Source organism: Cetorhinus maximus, chromosome 20 (assembly GCF_964194155.1).
Source record: "Cetorhinus maximus chromosome 20, sCetMax3.hap1.1, whole genome shotgun sequence".
Classification (NCBI taxonomy): domain Eukaryota; kingdom Metazoa; phylum Chordata; class Chondrichthyes; order Lamniformes; family Cetorhinidae; genus Cetorhinus; species Cetorhinus maximus.
Window position 1 is genome coordinate 53738577 of NC_135898.1, and position 22708 is coordinate 53761284.

Sequence of the window (22708 nt, forward strand, 5' to 3'; positions counted from 1 at the left end):
ATCGCAAGCTGAACAGCGCAGACAAACAACTGGACCTCTCACTCTAAAGGTCAATGGGGTTCAAAAAAAGTGTGGTGCGTTCAGTTTTCAGATTCACGGATAAAGGCTACTCGCCCTGTAGTAGCTCACAATAACCAGAAATGCTTCAATTGCTTCATGTAAATTAAGTGCTTTTAATGGACAGTGAGTGTTGTGCAAACAAATGTAGAAATCATATTCGCACAATATCTCACAAACAATGACCAGTGGTAGTAGCTGAGGGAGGAATGTTGGTCAGGAGAACTTTTACCCGTGGTGCTTTGGGGTCTTCCTGCACATCGGTCTAGGTTACGGGCTGGATTCAGTACTCCTCCGCTGATGGGTTTGAAGGTGAAGGGGATTTGTTATATCCAACGAGCCTACCGCCTACCCACCTGCCCCTGCTCCCATCGCAAGTTTACAAGTGCTGGGCATCAGGCAACCCACCTCCCAGTGGGCCAACTGAAATCCTTAAGTGGGCAATTAATGCCCATTTAGGGGCCTCAACCCACTGCCACCAGGATTTATCCGGCAGCAGGAGAGGTCCATGCCAACTGCCCTACCAGGCAGATTTCCCTGCATAGGCTGGTGATGGGCAGGGGTGGGTCCCTTCTTAACGGGCCTCCCAAGGTTTTAGCCCCCTGCCCTTAAGTTGCCCCAGGACCTCTGAAATCCCAGCCCCTCCCCTGGGCCTGCCATTTTGGTCTCCAGTGAAACCTCCAAACATGTACCTAAATCCTGATCTACACTGCACATCACTGTCTTGAAGTACTGGAGAGCTGCTGCACTGTGACTTGGGGGGAAAAAAATTTTTTTTCTCCTAACTTGCTGATTCAGGATGACTGCAACCTATTAATGGCCAATTGGATGTTAAATGGCTGCAGGGCAGCTGATGTTCCCTTCAGTGGGCTCCTGACCTTTTAGCCAGAGAGGATGGGAATCCGGCGCCTTGTATAATTTGGCCCTATGTTCTGAAGTTGTGTTTGAACCCACAAACCTCTGACTAAGAAGTGCTACAATAAAAAGTTCAGCTGATGCATCACATACAAGAGTTCCACAGAAGTATGATGACTGATGGCAATCTATGCATCTTGTTCATTGACTGAAGCAGAGATTTCAAATCATTCTGTTCAGAAATTGCTATGGAATATATTATGAAGGGTTCAGTCAGTTTGAACCTATCTTGATGCAGAAACAGACCACAACTGGTCATGAAACTTTTTTAAAAATGGGATGTGGGTGTCACTGGTGAGGCCAGCATTTCTTACCTATCCCTAATTACCCTTGTTCAGAGGGCACTTAAGAGTCAACCATATTGGCCAGACATGTAGATCAGACCAGGTAAGGTAAGGATGGTAGATTTCCTTACCTAAAGGGCATTAGTGAACTAGATGGGTTTTTACAACAATGGTTTCATGGTCATTATCAGACTTTTAATTCCAGATTTTTATTGAATGGTGGGATTTGAACCCAGGTCCCCAGAGCATTACCCTAGACCTCTGGAATACTAGCCAGTGACAATACCACTATGCCACCGCCACCCCAATGTTCTGAAATTGGAACATTGTCTTTCGCACATACAAGGAATTAAGGTTAGATTAGAGTCTCTTTAACTTTATACATAATTCAAAATGCCCTTGGGTAGATTGGATGGCACCCATAATCAAATAAGTTGTCTCTAATCTGTTGGAATGAGCAGGCCTGCTAAATTGAATGATCTTTTATCTTTCAATTTTTTCTTGTGTTTTTATCATGCAGTTATTAAATAGTTATTCTTCATTTATATTTTAAAATATGAATTTTCCACTTGAAACAGAAACTAGAATATATTACTTTATGCTTAAATTTGTAGCTGGAGAGGAGGAATATATCTATATGAACAAAGTTCTGCTTGAAGAAACAACTGCAACTGAGAAGAAAACATCAGAGAAAGGTAAACAGACCGCTGGAAATATTTTCCAATGTGTTTCATTACGAAAAAATGCTTTTATATTCACAGCTTGCAATTTATATTCTGTTGGAATGTTGTCTTCATTATTGAAATATTTTGGAAATATGTCATTAAAACTGATTGAGGTCACAGGGCAGATTTACTAGTTACCACCATGGCCGAAGAATGGCACATGACATGAGTGGACCTAAAAGGGATAAAATGTGAAATAGGCCATTCTATCTTACGGAAAGCAGATGTCCATTGTCCATTATATAGTGAATCAGCTGCTGGAAGGCGTTACCTGGAAACACATAGGCATGAAAGGCATTACCTAAATGCAAGTCCTTTTTTTTATATATCCAGCGTTTGATGACTGTCATGAATGTGGTTCAGAGAGGAAGCTGAAGTTCTGCACCTTCAATTTGTGGAACCATCAACCTAGGAGATGTGATGTGTGTCAACGTTGTGGTCAGGAGGATATGTGCTTCATACAATTTTTGAGGAGTTTTGCTTCTCTCCATGCTTCCCTCCAGGAGAGTTCTGTACCTGCTACCCATTACACATGCACTGGCCTCCTTGAGGGAAGATGTAACTGGCTATCTTTAGGGTTCAGTGGCTGTAGGATGAATCAAGCCAACCCTCTTTTGCAGATTAGGTAAAATAGGGTGCTCTGCAATACGTCAGTCTACTGATTCAGCAACCAATCAGGTTAAGTAATGGAGTCTGGAAGCTCTGCCTGTCACTGGGATTATGATTCTTTCCAAGTAGTTCCAGATAATCCTGCAAGACCTAATACAGGGGTCCTGATTGGACAATGACAGCGTGGCTTTAGCTGGTTAAGGTGTCACAGTACATGTAGGCCATGGCTCTTGCCAATCTGTTCCTAAGTATTCCAGTGTATAATTGAGGTGTATCTCTACAGACCATGTGCTCCTACAGCCAGATAAGCGGACTCTCTGTGTGGATTTCTAAATATGATGATGATTTTCTGTAAGTACCAGACCAGGATGTGCAATTGTCTACAGAAGGTGTTCAGGGATACTCTCCTAAGAAATTTATGTCTTTCCAATGTCTTTTTGTTATGTTGATCCTTCTCAATTTGTTGTTTAAGGGAGTGCAGATATTTATTTTTTACTGACTTTAGAAAATGCTAATTTATGTTAGTTTATTCATGTCAGTTTGGACCAATTGATGGCACTCTTTGCTCTGAATTAGAAAGCTGTGGGGTCAAACCACACATCAAGATTTGAGCCCATACCTGCAGTGTCTTGCTGAGGGGGCGCAGCACTGAGGGAGCGTCACACTGTTGGAAGTGGGTTCTTCAGAACACATTAAATTAATGCATTGTCTACCTGATGTTAAAGATCCTTTGGCACTATTTGAAGGAGGAGGAAGCAGCAGCTTTGAGTTCAGTTTGAAAACAGCTGCCAAGCAGAAGCAACCTAGAAGGGACAGACAGCCAGCCCCAAGCCAAAGGTGGTTGAAAGTAGCTGCCAGAGAGAGACTGGAGCAAAGGGACAGATAGCAAGCTCCATGCTAAAGAAGAAAGTCCCTAAATCCAAGGGGAATAGAACAGGGAAAAGTCCTAAGAAGACCCTCTAATTAAAGGAAGGCAGGAACCTGGAACAGGTCTTGTTATGTGAAGTTAAGAGTGAGGAGCAGAGAAAGGCTCTAAGCTTCAAACTTAAGGAGATAAAGGCTTGGGAAAAGTTAGAAGGTCCAAAGAGACAACTGAAGTTCTTTAACTCTTTGCTATGGGCACATGAAGCAATGGCGTATTGTTAACGCTGAGTCAGTGAGAGAGAGTATGGAAGAAAGCTTGAATGCATGTGGTGACCCAGGGGAGAGGAACATCGGAAGGAGAATTCGAAACCCTGGAGGTGAACCCTTGCGGAAGGTGTCGGTTTGGGAGAAGATTCCAAAGTGAGTTCTTGGAGAGTGGAGATTGGAAACCCTTGTGTGAAAGACAAAGTTTAGTGAGACTGGTTGGCTCACAGTGTGACAAGTGTCTGGGTGGAGTTGAGAAGAGATCCACAGCATCTGTTTGGGGTGACTTCATCACTTGGTTTCAGAGCGTGGCGTGTCTGACCACAGGTTGCCTAGTGGTATACATGGACTGTGTACTTACTGTGAACATTAGAGTGTGAGATAGTTTTGTGTTATACTTACAAATCTGTATATACCTGTAAAGGTATAGCTGTGGGTGAAGGATTATTGTAAGATAGTTCATCTTTTCTTGTTTAATAAGTGTTTCATTCTTTTGTTAGAAGTTCATTCGCTGACTCCAGTGACTCTGTTTAGTAGCTCTTCTCCACACTTCTAAACAAACAAATAAATGTTAGGATCTATCAAGCTGGGTTCCACTCTGGGATCAGGCTTGTCCAGTTATAACATCAGCTGGGATCATAACACATGGTCTATAGATTGCCTTTCTCCCCAATTTTATAGGTAGGTGTCAAATACTTTTGGTACATTATCTTACTATTTTGTAAATACGGTGTAGATACATGATTCTTTTCCAACAAGCCAGGGGAAAGTCACTCTGAAATTAATTCGGAGCTTCTAGTTTTGCGATAAGCAATCTGTTCACAATAATGAATTTATTGGAAATGTTTGGTGTTGCATTTGATTAGAAGCAGGTGAGGAACTAAAGTCAAGTTAATAGAAGTGTATAATCAAACTACGGTATAGAATTGTCCAATTTATTTCTCTTGTGGTCAATTGCAATATCAGTTGTAATTCCTGCTCTTTTTGAGAGTAATCGTTTAATCATTTGGAGTTTTGAGTTTTTTTCAATATTTATGATGAATTTTTATCTTTGTGTCTGTTACACATTCAAAGGTGGAAAACGATTTTTTTTGATACAGATTGATTAATCTTACAATACGATGTGCATATAATATAGTTATATTACTTCATATAACATATAACACGTGTGCATGATTCACAAACATGGAAGAGCTCAGATTTGATCATTCTGTTATTGTAATTAATCAGGAAATATAGAAAATTTATGACACATTATACACAGAATATGGTAATGCACATAATCTAATGTGTAAGACCTACACTGGGTTGGATCATACGTGTATAGAGAAAGGAAAGATTGACAAATTATCTTTGTGGGTAATTGACCTAGGAAAATGCATAATGGGGGACCCAGTTCTACTGATAGAGTTCTTACATCTGACCTCATTTTACATGTTTGGTTGAGAGCCTAGACTCATAAAGGATTATATCAGCAAGGGGTTCTTTCTTAACAACTGTAAAGAATGGTTGACTTTGCTTCATTGACATCCTTAAGTGGACACCATAAGTTCTTGCTGTGATCTCTTTTGTCAATGTCTCAATGTTTATTTGCACAAGATTAAGAGATGCGAAGTATTTGAAACCTCTGTTATTGTTACTACAATGATCTGCCTGATTGACTTTTTTATAGGGTTGTAGGAATAGCAGTTTTTTTTTCAAAAGAAGATTTGTGAATGGGTATTTTTTTACTGAGCAGTTCCACACGTGCCATCATTACTCTGTGGTTCATTGGTTCTGTACATAGTGGATAAATGGGCATGGAAAGGCCATGAGTTGGTATGGAGGGTATGAGGACCCATAGGGCTGGGTGGGGGCATGAGATTGCATAGGGGCTACAAGGGTGGGTGGGAGACATGAGCAGGCACTGAGTTGGTATGGAGGGGTCAAGGAAGGGACATTGCGAGTATGAGATGGAGCCATCCAGGTTAGGGTGCAATATTGCTACATGCACCCTTATCCTCTGCCAGTGAAAATTGGAGGCGCCAGGAATGGCGGCAGGAATCCTAGAATCGGGTCCTGCCTGCCATTTTTAATTGGCTAGAGAGTTGTGCTGACTCCACGAAAACCTGGGCCCTTATCAGGGTTACTGTTTTGAAGATCACTCTGCAGGTGCTTTGGCATTGCACTTGTGCCTCTTTAGGATGTAACATTCATCAAACTTAAGATGTGCTGGAATATGTGTTCCCACATACATGAGTCTGTCCATAGTGTAGACATCTGTATCCCACTCTACATTTAGATTAACTTAATAGGGATATTAATTTAATGTGTATTTGTACCTTCACCAACACCAGTCATGACAAGAGAAGGATTATTGCACTATCTTTAAACAAGTGTGAAAGTAAGGCTCCAAATAATGCAGATACTGCCGTAGACACGGATACCTGTTCTTTCGTTTCTAAATTATATCATGCCCGACACTCATACAAGCAGTATCATTCCAGGCGCGAATATTGCATTGGAATCCTTTAAATAATTGATTGTTAATCTCCAGTCCACAGACAGGGCTTAAGGAAGTGAAGTGGAAAGGGTTAGATCAGTATGCAATCGCCATTTCAGCATCCAGCAGCATCTTTATTGATTATATATTTACAGACTCGCAAAACAACATCAGGATTGAGGGTTCAATTAAATAGCAGCATCAGTCCTGCGTGTGATATGTCCTGCTGGTGTTATCTGGACAAACTGAGAGGGCGAGTCAACATATCACTGAGTGGAACAAAGACAGGGGAGGAGGAGGAGCTCAGCGGGTCTGGCAGCATCTGTGGAGAGGAGTACAGAGTTAACGTTTCGAGTCAGATGAAGAATCATACGGACTTGAAGAGTTGACTCTGTTTTCCTTTCCACAGATGCTGTCAGACCTGCTGAGTTTTTCCAGTTATTTTTGTTTTTATTTTTGTTTCAGATTTCCAGCATCTGCGGTATTTTGCTTTGATATCACTGAGTGGCTCATTTTCAGGGCCCCTGTCATTTGCCACTGCACGGTTTGTTTCACAGTAAATTCGCCACTAATTGTTTGGGGTTTTGCCAATTCCACAGCTGGAATGCTGTGTGCAGTTTTGATCTCCTTGTTTGCATATGCATTTGCATGCTGGCGTTGGGGGCGTGCAGGGAGCGTTCACTGGATTGATCCCTGGGTTGGTGTGGTTGTCCTGTGGTGGGATGCTGAGTGGATTGGGTCTTTTCTCTCTGCACTTTGGAGGGATGGGGGGGGAGGATCTCATTGAAACAAGCGGGGTTCTGGCGGGGTGGGTGCAGGGGGATGCTCCCCTGGGTGGAGAATCGGGGGCACGGGTGCATGGTCTCAGGGTGGGGGGCTGTTCGTTGGGGACTGGGATGGGGATTTCTTTGCTCGGAGGGTTGTGAATCTTTGGAATGGTCTAACCCAGGGGGTTGTTGTGGATGCTCTGTCGTTGAATATATTCAAGACTAAGATGGATAGATTTCTGGGGATATGAGGAGCGGACAGGAAAGTGGAGTTGCAGTGGAAGATCAGCCAGGGCAAAGTCAGCATGGTTTCATCAAGGGGAGGTCATGCCTGACAAATCTGTAGAATTCTTTGAGGAGGTAACGAGCAGGTTAGACAAAGGAGAGCCAATGGATGTTATCTACTTGGACTTCCAGAAGGCCTTTGACAAGGTGCCGCACAGGAGGCTGCTCAGTAAGATAAAAGCCTATGGTGTTAGAGGCAAGGTACTAGCATGGATAGAAGATTGGCTGTCTGGCAGGAGGCAGAGAGTGGGGATAAGGGGGTCCTTCTCAGGATGGCGGCCGGTGACTAGTGGAGTTCCACAGGGGTCAGTGTTGGGACCACAACTTTTCACTTTATACATTAATGATCTAGATGAAGGAACTGAGGGCATCCTGGCTAAGTTTGCAGCTGATACAAAGATAGGTGGAGGGACAGGTAGTATTGAGGAGGCGGGGAGGCTGCAGAAGGATTTGGACAGGTTAGGAGAATGGGCAAAGAAGTGGCAGATGGAATACAACGTGGGGAAGTGTGAGGTCATGCACTTTGGTAGGAAGAATAGAGGCATTGACTATTTTCTAAATGGGGAGAGAATTCAGAAATCTGGAGTGCAAAGGGACTTGGGAGTCCTAGTCCAAGATTCTCTTGAGGTTAACTTGCAGGTTGAGTTGGTAGTTAGGAAGGCAAATGCAATGTTGGCATTTATTTTGAGAGGACTAGAATATAAAAGCAGGGATGTGCTGCTGAGGCTTTATAAGGTTCTGGTCAGACCACATTTAGAATATTGTGAGCAATTTTGGGCCCCATATCTCAGGAAAGATGTTCTGGCCCTGAAGAGGGTCCAGAGGAGGTTCATGAGAACGATCCCAGGAATGAAAGGCTTAACATATGAGGAACGTTTGAGGACTCTGGGTCTATACTCGATGGAGTTTAGAAGGATGAGGCGGGGATCTGATTGAAACTTACAGAATACTGAAAGGCCTGGATAGAGTGGACATGGGGAAAATGTTTCCATTAGTAGGAGAGACTAGAACCAGAGGGCACAGCCTCAGAGAAAAGGGAAGCCCTTTTAGAACAGAGATGAGGAGAAACTTCTTTAGCCAGGGAGGGGTAAATCTATGGAATTCATTGCCACAGAAGGCTGTGGAGGCCAGGTCGTTGAGTGTATTTAAGACCGAGATAGATAGGTTCTTGATTGGTAAGGGGATCAAAGGTTACGGGGAGAAGGCAGGAGAATAGGGTTGAGAAACTTATCAGCCATGATTGAATGGCGGAGCAGACTCGATGGGCCAAATGGCCTAATTTCTGCTCCTATGTCTTATGGTCTTAAGTTAGAACTTACTGCTCATTCTTTTTTTGATTTAGGCCTCAGGAAGTATATGTGTGGTCAATATATAATCCTGCTTTCATTGGCAGTCAAAGCCCAGCTTTTGCAAAGGCTTTCATCTCCATTCAGCAGGCAGATGTTTTGGCACTGACTAAGAAATGTTCGCATTATGTGGCTACAGTCTTTTCCTTTTGCAGTATCATTAAAGCCAGGCCAGCAACCACTTTTCTGGAACTCTGTCATTCTGGTTTAATTGCGCAAATTACTTACGCCAGGATGACTTGAAAACTATCAGAAAACCATGACAATGACACTGCTCCAGCTGCAGACCCGTACACTGCATCAGGATGATAACTATTTGCACAATTACTGTGCTTGTCCTCTTTAAGTAGTACTGATGAAATCGACCCAAATTACCTCCAAGGGAAAATACGTGAGGCAGACAACTATCAACCGTGCAGCTGCAGTCAGAGAAAGGCTTTTTCTGCCAGGATGAAGTCTTCAAATGAGTTATAAAATGACAAACCTCTTCAAAAGCACCTCAGATGGCACCCCAAGTAAATTGAAGGCAGTTGATGGAGATTAAAGTGCTGAAAACACCACCAACATTTCTTTCTAGTTTGCTTTTTAAATCCCACCATTGCAGACTAGGTATTTTTCCATGCAGAATCACAGGGCTGGGACTCAGACACTTGTCAGCACAGTTGTAATGCTGTCTCTGAAGCTGAGACTTGAGGGTTCAAGCTCCAGAGGCCATCAAATTGTCACAAACTTAGTGCGAAGTATCATATTGGTGGCATTGTCTTTCTGCTGGACATAGCATGTCATAACATGCAGTACTAGTAGTACCAAGTGGGGGAAAAAAAGTACAGGATAAACCACCTACCACAATCTCTGCACTCTCTGAGAAAACAGTACAGTGCTTCCATGAAAATAAGAATGTAAGTAAGATGGGCAGTCGCATTGTTATTCTGATTAATTATTGAGGTAAATGCATTGAATTTGTTTGTCCCACCTTTTAAACGTTTGAGTTTCAGGGTGGAATCGTCCCAGATTAGCACTAAGCACGGTAGCGGATGGGAAAAAGGATATTTTACCTGCTGGCTGCAATGGCGGGTTTTCGTGATGTATTGTCCCAATCCCGCCTTATTAATTAGGCATTCCGGGGAAACACGCCAGGTCGCTGGCGGGGTGGCCTCTGATTCGCCCGCCCTGCTGTCACCTCAGGCCTCAGCAAACTGGGCGCCATACTTAAAGGCCGCTCCTGCAAAGGGCTAGCACTCTTCAAGGGATAGGAAGCTGATGGGAACTGATGGCTGTCAAATGGGGGAGTTCGTCCATCTTCAGTCTGAGGTGATAGTGCCAGCATGCCGATGCACCGAGGTCAACACTGGTAGCTTGGCGGCTGCCATGGGGACCTTGGTCCAGGACATGGGTCCAGCACTGCTGCCCGGGCTGAACTCCATCGCTGATGACATTGTTGGCCTCCAACAGTGTCAATGCGAGAGGGGTGTGGGGCAGTTCGATCTCACTCCAGTTTCCTCTTTTCCTCAAGGAGTCAGCCAAGGGCCCTTAGGCATCCATAGGGAGGAGGATCAGCAGGTGCACGCTCTGGAGCCATCCGCTCAGGTGATTCCGGGAGTGTCCGGACCATCAGAATTCCCTCTTCCTGTGACCCCAGCAGCTCCAGCTCCAGAGGCTGAGGAGAGTGCCACTGCCACACAGCAGGACCCCGAAAGCAGGCTGGCGCCTTCCAGGTCTCCACCCTCCAGAGGACACCCATCAAGGTCATCACGCAGAGGGCGTAGCAGTTAGCAGGCTGCCTCCATCTCTGCTGTGGATGTCCAGGGAGCATCAAGACATAGCGGCAGGGTTAGGAAGGTTAAGAAGATGTAGTTGCACAGCCTGGGCATAGGTGTTAATTACTTGTACATAATGTTCACTACTGTAAATAAACTTCCAAGAATGTCTCCCTGCCTATGGCTCCTTGATCTGATGAGCAGTGTTTGTGTCACTCAGATGTGAAATCTTGGTCCCTACACAAGATAAACGCAGGTATATCAGTCCAGGGCCTCTTCCCTGTGCTTTGTGCAACTTTCCCAGCACTGATGGTGCGCCTTCACTGTCACTAGTCACATCAGTCATGCCTGCACCTCACTGGGGCTTATCATTGCTGCCAGAATGTCCTGGGCCAGTGGCACAGAGTTCCACCATTCTCTGTGTGTGCTCCCTGCATCTTTGAGGTTCGGCAGCCCCTCCAACCCCCCCATCCCATCAGCATCTATATCCAGTGACAGTGTGGTCCTGAAGGGTTCAGCCCACAAAGGATGCCATAGGATCAGGAGAAGTTAAAGTTTCCCCACTGCATCTCCATATGACCCTGTTCACAGAGCACAAGCGAGGTGTCATCAGCCAGACAAGAGCCTGACATTCACATAAGCTATGTGAGGGTATTTGGAGTGTCCCCACTGCATGTCACCATCACCCTCCTGGAATGTAGGGACTATGGCCATCCGCTGCCTCTCCATGACAGGAACATTATCACAGGGTACGTGCACTGTCATCAGCCAGACAGGAGTCAAACATTCACGGATACAATGTGAGGGTCTATGGTGTCTCCTCACTGCATGTTGTCATCATCCTCCATGAGTCTAGCAGCTATGATGGTCTCCTGAGCTCGCCTGCCTGGCCTGGCCAGTGTGATGGCCTCATCATCGTCATCCTCGTCTTAGAGGACCTCCTCACCCACATCGTCATCAGCATCCTCCTTATTGGAGAGACATGCAGCTCCTCCCTCTCCTCCTCAGCCAGTTCCTCTCCCCGTTGCAGCGCCAGGTTGTAAAGTGTGCAGCAGGTGACGAAAATGCATGACATCCTCTGTGGTCTATATTGCAGGGATCCACCAGACCTGTCCAGGCACTGGGACTTCATTTTCAACATCCCGTTGCTTTGCTCCACTAAAGTACAAGTTGCAGCATGAGTCTCATCCTCTGCGGGTAGCCCTTGTCCCTGAGGAGCCAACCCTGCAGCCTCTGTGGACCTTGGAAGACGTCAGAGATCTGAGACCTACTGAGAAATGTAGGGTTCGTGGACACTCCCTGGGAACTGTGCACAGACTTGCAGGATGTATTTATGGTGGTCGCACACCATCTGAACATTCAGCGAGTGGAAGTCCTTGTGGTTGATGTAGTTGACTGCTTGTTGCCACAGAGATCTGAGCGCCACATGAGTGCAATCGATGACACCCTGCACCTGTGGCAAACCCGAGATCTGGCCAAATCCCAGCGCTCCTGCTCCCTGGCTTCCCTGATCCCAGGCGAAATGCACAATGTTCTGTACTTCATGAAGGTGGCGGCTGTGACCTTATGGATGCATTTGTGGGTGGAGGCTTGTGATATCCCACGGAGGTCACCTATGGAGTGCTGAAAGGAGCCACTGGCATAAAAATTGAGCTCCACAGTCACTTTCACAGCCACTGGCAGTGGATGGCCTCCATGTCCCTGTGGCGCCAAATCCTGCTGCAGCTGGCAGGTGTGACCAATCAGTTGGTCATGCACAGTCTTCTGCGACACTGGTCCTCGGTTATCTGCAGGAATGACAGGCGCCGTGTATAGAGCCTGGGTTCAGCTAGGCACCAGCCAGCTATAGCTCGCTGCGGTTCTTCAATGTGTGTGCAGGAGCCCCAACCGCCCCTTCTTCTTGCGTGTGCTGTTCCTCCCTCAGCCAGGCACCTCTGTTGCTCTCTTCTCCTTCGTCTTCACTCCCTGTAAGCCATAAGGCATACAGCTAGGTCACCAGACTCCATGCTCCTTGTGTACTCCTCCAGCAGGATCAAAGAGAGAGACACGTGTGTCTCTTGGTTAAGTCTGAAGGCTCCTTAACACATCCCAGAGAGTGCTGGCTGCCACTTAGATGGCCAGAGTTTAGTGTGTTGCATGGCTGCCCGAAACCCCACCCATCTCTGCCCCACTCCACCCAACCGATTGACTGCAGCTTTGCCCATTGTACTGCATGCTGTGCTCCCAGCTCAGGTGCAGACATTCTCCTAACCCGCACTGCAAGGCTGCACTGTTAGTTTAAAGCAGGAAGGGACACTGATCCAAACCTGAATGTAGAGATTGCAAGGGGCTGTGAGCGCCTCCACCAGTGGCTGCTCCATGGCCAGCTTTCGCAAGGAGATTGTACAACTTGTGTAGTTGTCCAATTGTTCTGCAGTCTATTAAAATGCTCATATTAGTTTGCAACCTGTGCCTAAGGGGTGAAAAGCTCTGGAGCACTTGGTGGCAATTTTATGCCTCTGCGTTGCTTGAGGGGGCAGATAAGCTAGAGACCTGACTCCATGCATGTCAATGTGGCTGTGCCGGAACTGTCTCAGCAGCAGAGGAATGGTCACTTTTTGCAAGGTTTCTCTAATGCATGACCGCTTCCATCCCCCACCCCACCCCCTGTATGCGCTTGTGCATCAGACCCGGCTACCTTGTACCCCCCGACAACTTGTCTCAGACACATTGCAGCCCTTGTTCCCCCCAAGTCGCCTCACAGTGTGCTGCCCTGCCCCCACAACTCACCTCACAGCGTGCTGCCTTGCCCCTTCAACCCCACCCCCCCAAACTCATCTCAGATGCAGCACAACCCTCGGCCCAGCACCGCACTATCAGCCAGTCAGGAAAAAGCGGTTTGCCTGTTCCCTCACCTGAATGCGCGATGCCTCAACCAATGGGTGACCCTCGTGAGCGCTGCGCAATTTTACTGTGCACTCATCTCCGAGTTCCCCTAAAAGTTCAACTTGCCAGGTGCATGCCTTTTAAATGCTGTTGTGAAACATGTTGGCGTGCAATCCCGGATGATCCAGTGTGGCGGAATGATTCCGGTGAGCAGGGCTTATCACAATATGCAGATGTATTAAAATGACATTCCCAACTTCCAACGGCAAGAAACGCAGCCCGCCATTGACGGGTGGAGTGGACAATCATAAACTGTTTTCACAAAGTCACGAAACCGATTTTTGACCTTCCCGCCATATTGTCCGCTCATGACCGCCATGACGCCCGACGCCAACGGGGGTGGAAAATTCCATCCTAAGTAGTTCTTTTGGCGTGAGAGATTTCAAATTCTAACATTTATTCTTAGAGAGGTCTGAACATATTGCAGCATAATTGATTTTTTATTCCCCTTCATTTACTTGCCTTGGCAGCTTACTATAACCACTAATTACAACTTTAGTCTCCAACATTGAACTTGGATGATCGGAACAAAGTCCCATATCTGATGTTTGTACTGACAAACATAAGACTTAATTTGCTGTTAAAAACAACGTTTAAATGAGATCTTCCTCAGAATTTGAACTAGTTATCTAAGCACCATTGTGTATGCCAAAAGGAAAAACAAAATGGTTGCCAGGCCTGTTCTCTTAATTTGACTACACTAACTTTCATTCATTAATTTGAGTTATACTCATTTTCTCAATGCTGCTAATTTTGTTAATTATGTACTGGATCAACATTTCTGAATTTGCATCTTAGTGTTATGTGCCAGGCAATAACCATCTCCAACAAGAGAGAATCTAACCATTTCCTCTTGATGTTCAATGGCATTATTATCACTGAATCCCCACTATCAACGACCTGGGGTTACCATTGACCAGAAACTGAATGGAATGAACCATATAGATACTGTAGCTACAAGAGCAGATCGAAAGCTAGGAATTCTGGGGCAAGTAACTCACCTCCTGACTCCCCAAAGCCTTTCCAGCATATACAAGGTTCAATTCAGGAGTGTGATCGAATACACTCCACTTGCCTGAAAGAGTGCAGCTCCAACAACACTCAAGAAGTTCAACACTATCCAGGACAAAGCAGCCCACTTGATTGGCATCCCCATCCATCACTGGTGCACAATGGCAACCATCTATAAGATGCACTACAGCAACCTGCCAAGGCTTCTTTGACAGTCCCTTCTAAACCCATGACCTCTACCGTTGAGATGAGCAAGGGCAGCAGACACAAGCATCCTGACTTCACTGTCTCTGAGTCAAAATCCTGGAACTCCCTAACAGCACTCTGGGTGTTCCTACAGCACATGGACTGCAGTGATTCAAGAAAGAGGCTCACCATGTCCTTCTCAAGGGCAGTTTGGGATGGGCAACAAATGCTGGCCTAGCCAGTGACACCCCTACTCCATGAACAAATAAAAAAAGCACTGTTGAAGCATTTAGCTCCTCTTCTGAAAGTGCTGACTCTTGCTAGGATATGATTTCCAATTAATAGCTACTCTCAGGCACCTTTCCAAAGAAGCTACTGTTCATTTGCGAGCATTGGCTGGCAGTAAGCTGTTTGATCAAACTACGGCATCATAGTCAGGATTGTTCCTATCCTTACTGCTTGCTAAACACATGCAGATAACAAGCAGGAGCAGGAACAATCCTTGTACAATCATTGAAGGGCTTTGATGCCAATCTTAGTAAGCCAGCTGTTGCCAAGGTTTAAATCAGCTAACTCAACACAGACCAAGAATCAATCCTGGGATTTTCTGGTCTCCAAATGTCACACTTTATACCATTGTCTGAAAATAGGTGAAAATCTAGGACTTGTGGAAAACTAGCTCACGAGTGCCTTCTTTTCATTCACCAGAGTAACATTGAGCAACGTAAATTCCTTTCCCTAGGCAAAACGGGTGCTGGAAATTTGAAATACAAGCAGAAAATGCCAGAAGTCCTGATCAGCAAAAGAAGCAACAGCGATGTGACGAGAAACTTTTTTATGCAGCAAGTGATTAGGATCTGGAATGCACTGCCCGTTGGTGTAGTGGAGGCAGATTCAATCATGGCTTTCAAATGTGAACTGGACAATTATCTGAAGAAAATGATTTGCAAGGCTACAGGGAAAAAGCAGGGTACTGGGACCAAGTGAGTTGCTCTTGCAGAGAGTTGGCATGGTCATGACAGGCCGAATGGTCTCCTTTTGGGCTGTGTTTCTATGATACTCGGCAGGACAGGTAGCATCTGTGAAGAGACAAACAGTTAGACGTGAAGTCCCGCCGCCAGGGCCAAAAATGGGAGGCGACCACTTTCAGGCAGGTGGCGGGATCCTGGTGCCGCATGTTGCCAGCCCAATCAGGGGGCTGGCAGCTTAGTAGCCTCAGCAGCGCCATCACAGGCAGTGGCCATTGCTGAGGCTGTATCACCAGGGGGAGGGCACCACAATGGCAAGGCGCCCTCGAAGAGAGGTGAGTTTGGTTTAGGGACTTTGAGACCAGGCCGGTAGGCCTCAGCAATTGGGATGGGGTGCAGTCATGGTGCACTGGCTGCACCATTGCCACCAGGGGCCCCTCTATGCGCCATGGAGCACCCATCAAGGAGGGCCCCTTCCCTCCACAGAACCTGCTGGGAGGTTGCCAGGGTTTACCAAGCAGTCTCCCTGCACAGACACGGGCCCTTCAGACACGGGCTAAATGCCCGTTGAGGTTGAAAGGGTCCATGATTGGCCACTTAAGTGGTTCAGTTGACTGCCTGTTGGGCTACGATGCTGCTAAAGTTCCCGTTGCTATCAATATGCCGTGGTGGCAGGAAGAGGTCAGGCTCCCCTTTTGACGTCTTCCCTGCCATGTTGCCAGTCAGTCGCCATAGGACTGGGAAACTTCAGCCCAACTCTAAAGCTGATGACCTTTCATGAAAATTCCTTTCCATTTAATTGCTGGTTGTAAAAAAAACATCTTGGGCAGAATTTTTCGGTCGGCGTGCGGGCGCGGGCCCGACACGCTCGAGCGTAAAATGCGCGTGATGACATTGGGCGAGTGTCCTGTCATAATTGCACACTCGCGTGATATTTCACTCGGCGGTCACGCGCAGGTGTCAGAGCCACGCCCACCATTAATTAAGAGGCCTGTTAAGGCCATTAAAAAGGCAAATGACGCCGATTTTACATTGCCCGTGCAATTTGGTGCTCATCACATGGGCAAAATGGGCAGACAGCCACTGGACAATTTCAAAAACTTCACCCATGGGCGGGATAAAAAGAGTGAGCAGCATTGCCAGTGAGAGTAGTGAGGGGTTTGGTAGATAGTTTGCTGCTGGTGACTTATTGGTATATGGCAGCTTCATCTCTGTTCAAGGTTTCATTATTAGCATTTCCAGGCTTCATTTCAAGACTCCTGGATACCTCCAAGTACCCCAGAGGATTCAGACTTTGTGTTACCTTGTTAATAGGGATTGTGCTCTCCGCTGGAGGCACCTCCCCTGAAGAGGAAGAAAGGGGCAGAATGGAGAGGGGGCCAGGTGTCCCAATGCAGCCTCCAGGGGAGCGACCTGTGGGAGGAGAGGCTCAGGGCTCACAGGGCCAGCTGGCAGTCCAAGGTGGAAGGGGCCACAGAAGACGCCACTATCCTGCTGCCAGTGTTTACAGGCAGCAATGCAGCTACCTCAATATGTCCGACATGCAATGCCAAAAGAGGCTCCGCCTCTCAAGGGAGAGATAGAGACTTGCATCTGTCAGATGATTGGACCTGAGATCACCTCCAACTGTGAGTGGACACCCCCTGCCAGTGGCTCTGAAGGTCATAGTGGCCCTCTGCTTCTATGCGTCAGACTCTTTCCAGGGGTCAGTGGGGAATCTGTGTGGAATCTCCCAATCAGCTGTCCGTAGTTGCGTCAAGCTGGTAACAGAAGATCTGTTCAAGCATGCATTGACTTTCATTCATTTCAGTATGGATGAAGCCAGCCAGGTTGAGTGAGCCAGAGGCTTTGTAGTGATTTCTGGGTTCCCCCACATCCAGGGTGCAATAGACTGCACATATATGGCCATCAAGATGCCAGCGGGTCAGCCGGGTGCTCTCGTTAACAGGAAGAGATTCCACTCCATGAACATGCAGATAGTGTGTGACCATAGGATTCAGATTCTGCAAGTCTGTGCAAGGTACCCTGGCAGCTCCCATGATGTTTACATCCTGAGACACTCCCAGGTGCCGAGGCTCTTCAGTGCTCCGGCCTGACTGAATGCATGGCTGCTGGTTGACAAGGGCTATCCCTTGAAGAGATGGCTTATCACGGCTCTCCACCACCCACGAACAGAGGCAGACCAGCGGTACAACAGGAGCCATGCTTCCACAAGGACGGCGATAGAGAGAACTGTAGGTCTTCTGAAGATTCCCCTCTGATGCCTGGACCATTCATGGGGAGCAACTCCAATACCCCCCAGAGCAGGTGTCACTGATAATGGCTGCATGCTGCACTCTCCACAATCTGGCACTGGCAAGAGGGGACCCACTGGAGGATGAGGATGTTGACGCAGCTCCGCAGGCCACAGATGATGAATCCAGTGGTGAATCAGAAGAGGAGCATGGTGCGGAGAATGCTAAGGGTTTGGAGGCAGACCTCTATAAACTCCAGGGAGGCAGGGACACCAGGGATGCCTTTATCCAACGCTCGCTGGACATCCAGCATCTGCCACCTAATGGACGATTCTAGAGGCTCAATATCTGCCTTCAGCTGAGCATCATCCTGGTCTCCAACAGTCCTCCAATTGCCAGCACCCTGGGCACTCTCTGCCTCTGCCTGCACCTCAAGCAAGTGTGAAGTATCCTCACCTCTGTGTACTGACATTCTAGATGAAGATCTAACACCCACCGAGGTGCTCTGGTATCTGCACTGGTGCCTGGTTCAGAGAGCGGGTGTGATGCAGGTGCATCTGGAGCCTGGTGGTCCTCTGGAGTCAGGGGTGGGTCTTCGGGGTCCTGTGATTGGGTGCGTGATGGCAAACCTAAGGGAGAACAATAACATACCATTAGTTTAAGTCATCACATTGTCGCTGTGCATGCCAGGCACCCTGGTGAGACCATAGAGATCTGCATCATGGTGCCATCATCTTTCAATGGTCAATGGGGAATCCAGTTTTGAGGCTCTCACCAATGATGAGACTACACAAGAATGTTTGCACCATCCGAAACTCTCATCTCTGTGCACTGCACTCTTACCTTCGTCTGACACCCCAGCCTCAACGCAGCCGGTTGACTGAGGTGATTGCTGGCCCTCAAGCTCAAGGGCCTCCTGCTCATGTCTAGTTAAGATTATGAGGCTAGTGGGGCTTCTGCCGGTCCGCAACCTTTCAATGCTGTTGTGGGCCGTCTTCTCCTGAAAGCACAGAAGAGCATTGATTAATCCACTCTCTGCAGCGCCATTGCAGCCTGACCAACCCCACCTGAGGAGCACCTTGCAGGGCTCATCCAAATCGTGGCCCTCGAGTCGCAAGGAACTCAGTCCAAGCAGCCAGGGTTCACCCCCTTGGCCAACTCCGATGTCATTGACAGTTGGTACTCAGACTCTAACACCCCTGAGCTCCACGGGGGAGACAGCCAGCCCTTAACACTCATTACACTGACCCATGCCAACACGGTACTCCCCCTTCCTGAGCACAGCAGGTCATTAAACCTCTTGCGGCACTGGGCCCAGGTGCGCCGCACCACATCATGGCTGCTAACCAGCACTGCCACCACCTCCCAAGCTCTTTTTGTTAGGTGCAGTGGCCTCCTCCTTCCATCCCTGGGGACAAGGGTGTCCAACCAGCAGCCACCTCATCAGGAGGACCGCAAGGCGGTCATCAGAAAACCAGGGGGCCGAGTGCCCACCTGACCTGCCCCCCTGCCTGGTGTCTGCAGCCACATTTGAATCCATAATGTTTAATCCCCTGCTGGCAACACCGAAGATGTCTTTGTCACCGGCAGCCTTCCAGGGCCTGACTCTGCCAGTTTTAAACCGGTCACTGGGTCGCCATTGGACCCGGCGGCTGACAGGCCCCCAGCTCCCGCCCGCCCCTTCCTGACCATTGGGGAGCTGCCATTCACGCTCGGCGAGACTTATTGGCCCGCCAGCGTGAAATCGCGGGCAGCGGCCTGTTTCCTGGCTGCTCCTGGGCCCACCGACCATGCCCACATGCTGAACTCAAAATCCAGCACCATGTGTTCCTGACATTACCAATTGCAAAAAAAATGTGATGTTGACATTTATAATTTCCCAACACATAATAGCAAGTAGTATGACATCATCAACTGGTGACAAAGGTTAACAGTCTTGAAACAGTAAACTACTGCTCTCGACTAAAGGAAAACAGGAATTCTTGCAGACAAAATCTGAGCAGCTCATTCATCGAATGGGCGACTTTATGGGTTAACAATTCATCCTGCCATCTTTACGAATTATGTTCAAATCTAGTCTTAATAGATTGAATGAAACTCTCCACTTTCTGCTGGTCACAAAGGTCCTATATGGATTGAGTCTGGGCTTTGTTAACTCAATTCCTAGTGGGTGTTGGCACACAGCACAAAACTTGCACTCAATTAGCAATTGCTTTCAGAAAGAGCACAAGGATGATTGGTGTGGGAAATGGAAATGTCATGCCAACACAGCAGAGAATGGGTGCTCTTTTGAGGCGAGAACAAAGGTAAATTGTTGGGATTGGGTAGAGAGAGATTCACAGCCGTACCTGACCTGGGAGTACTGTGTGCTCGTTCACATACGGAGAGCACTCTGTTTCTCAGCAGTAGCAACCTCGCCTCACTTAGCATAATGTTATATCAAAAAAATCAGCACTGGGTTTGGAGCAGTGTTCAGTTCGTATAAACACTTAAATTATTTTGAGTTTCATTTTAATGCTAGCTTGTCAGCTTTGGCTCAGTGATCGCGACTCTTGGCTCTCAGTCAGAACATAATCCAGGCTGGCCCCTTCGTACTGAAGGACTGCTGCATTGTCAGAGGTGCCAACTTTTGTACAAGCCATTAAGCCGAGGCCCCATCTTCTCTCCCAGATGGAAGCAAAAAATCCCTTGGCATTATTTGAAGAGGAGCAGGGGAGTTAGCCAGCTGATCTGACTGATATTGATCCCTCAATTGTCGGTTTCCCTTAGTTACTGAAGATGGCCGTTTCTTGTGTGCATAGAGTCATCTGTTATGTGTACTAATGTAGCTTGAAAAAAGATTATCTGGCCATTATCTCATTGCTGTTTGTGGGAGCTTGCTGCATGCATTTTGACTACATTAAAGCAAAGAGTACATTTCAAAAGGATTTAATTGGTTGGGACGCATTCTGAGCTGTCCTGAGGTTGTGAAAGGTGATATATAAATGCAAGTTTTTTTTGCTTCTTATCCTCATGAACAGTTGGAAAAATTAAATTCTGTGACTGTCCAAAGGGAATCTGGTCACATGACCCATTTTGATTGACGCAGCTCTGGCCAATACTTTGAGTAAATTCCTGCTTTCAATTCTGAAAATGGGCTTCATCTTTGCTACATTTGGCAGCTGCAGGACAGTCACTGTATGCAATGGAGTGTGTATTGAAACTTTAATCACCATTCCAGGGATTAGAAATAACTTGAGGAAAGCCAGTAATCCCATTTTGTAACACATATGAGGCAATGTTTGAAGTAAATGATTCCCAAATTATTCTTTATCGCTGGAACTGAAGCAGTTCAGTCAACATATGCGGGGAGAGAACAAACACATTATCATTTTGGATGCAGACTCTTCTTATGAATTTCTGAAGAAGGGCCTTCATCTGAAATATAAACCTGTTTGTTCTCTCCACAGGTACTGACTGGAATGCTGTGTGTCATCTGCATTGTCTGTTTTTGTTTCAGATTTCCAGCATCCATAATATTTTGCTTTATTTTTTTTACTGGAACCGAGGCATTAGGGTTGAGGATCAAGTAACTGATAGTTAACGTGCAAACATGGAAAATATGGCCATAAAAACATTAATTATGTTCTTAGGATTTTCACACAGATGGCTTGCTACCAAAAGTCATCACAAATAAGAACATAAACAGCACAACATGGAATGGCTAGAGAATGTGCCGGCATTCTGCAAAGCAACATACCTAGTCCAACACCTCCACCCTTTACTGGCAGACCTGCTATTTTTATCCCCTTCAGGTGTTTATCCAACCTATTGCTGAAAGCCATGATCGCATCTGCCTCCGCTGCCCTTTTCAAGCAGTGCATTCCAGTTGCTGTGTAAGAAAACTTTTCCTCACGTCGCCTTTGCATCTTTTGCCAATACACATCATTCTAATTACATCAATATTTTTATTTTGTATTGCACGTTTTCCGACTGATGGGATGTGGTTGCATTTGGAAGGCTGAGGAATTTTGATTAGATATTTTGTCATTAAGGTTTGACAGTTGTGTGTTGGGAGGACCAGCGTGCGATGCTACAGAGTGGTGGGACGTGGAATCCTGCCTGAGGTCATTCACACTGCCGAGCTCCATCATGTAAAATTTTTGTGGACTGAGTGGTAACCAAGTGCAGCTGTCTTTGGCCAGGCCAGAGTTTGCAGTCGTCATCCTGCTGAATCTTCCAGGATCTGGTTTGGTTTCATACATGCAGTGAGCTCTTGGTATTGGAAGCTTGTGGGTTGGGAATTAAACGCTGGATTTTGGTGGTTAAAAATTTTGACTGGGTTAGGAATCATTGCTGGAATGGAGTAGAGGTGTCCACAAGGCACTGATTTGCCAATATATCAGTGGCCCTGCTACCGCTGTTTACACATGGCAAATGGGATGTGGGCAGGAATGCACGGGAGGAGATGGTGGTTCACATCAGTGCTGCTTCCAGTTTGCTGCAGACCAGGCTGAAAATGTGGAAGAAGTTTAAAGATATCATCAAATCAGCCAAGCTAAGTCTACCTACAGTGAAACATCCCACTCAGACTATCTTCAAATCTTTAGAATGCAAATCATGCATGTCCATTTTTGCCAGGCATGCTTTGCAGAAGCTGCTTATGCTTGTAATTGAGATTGATAGAATTTTGCTAGTCAAGGGTATTAATGGTTACAGAACCAAGGAGGGTCGATAGAGTCAAGGTACAGATCAGCTATGATCTAAGTGAATGACGGAACAGTATTCAGGGGCTGAATTGAGGGGGTGAGGTGAGAGTGACTGCCCTTGATATCAAGGCAGCATTTGACAGAGTGTGGCATCAAGGAGCCCTAGTAATACTGGAGCCAATGGGAATCAAAGGGGAAATTCTCCACTGGTTGGAGTCATACCTAGCACAAAGGAAGATGGTTGTGGTTGTTGAAGGACAATCATCTTAGCTCCAGGACATTACTGCAGGAGTTGCTCAGGGTAGTGTCCTCAGCCCAACCATCTCCAGCTGCTTCATCAA

At 46.7% G+C, this 22708-nt stretch overlaps 1 protein-coding gene across 4 annotated transcripts in view; it reads left to right on the top strand.

Moving 5' to 3' along the window:
• afap1l2 (actin filament associated protein 1-like 2) overlaps nt 1-22708 on the top strand; it is a 257647-nt gene that overhangs the window by 156489 nt on the left and 78450 nt on the right. For all 4 annotated transcript variants that reach the window (XM_078564680.1, XM_078564682.1, XM_078564684.1 and 1 more), the window contains one exon: nt 1871-1951. In XM_078564680.1, coding sequence (XP_078420806.1) covers nt 1871-1951 — 81 coding nt within the window. The remainder of the gene's footprint in view (nt 1-1870; nt 1952-22708) is intronic.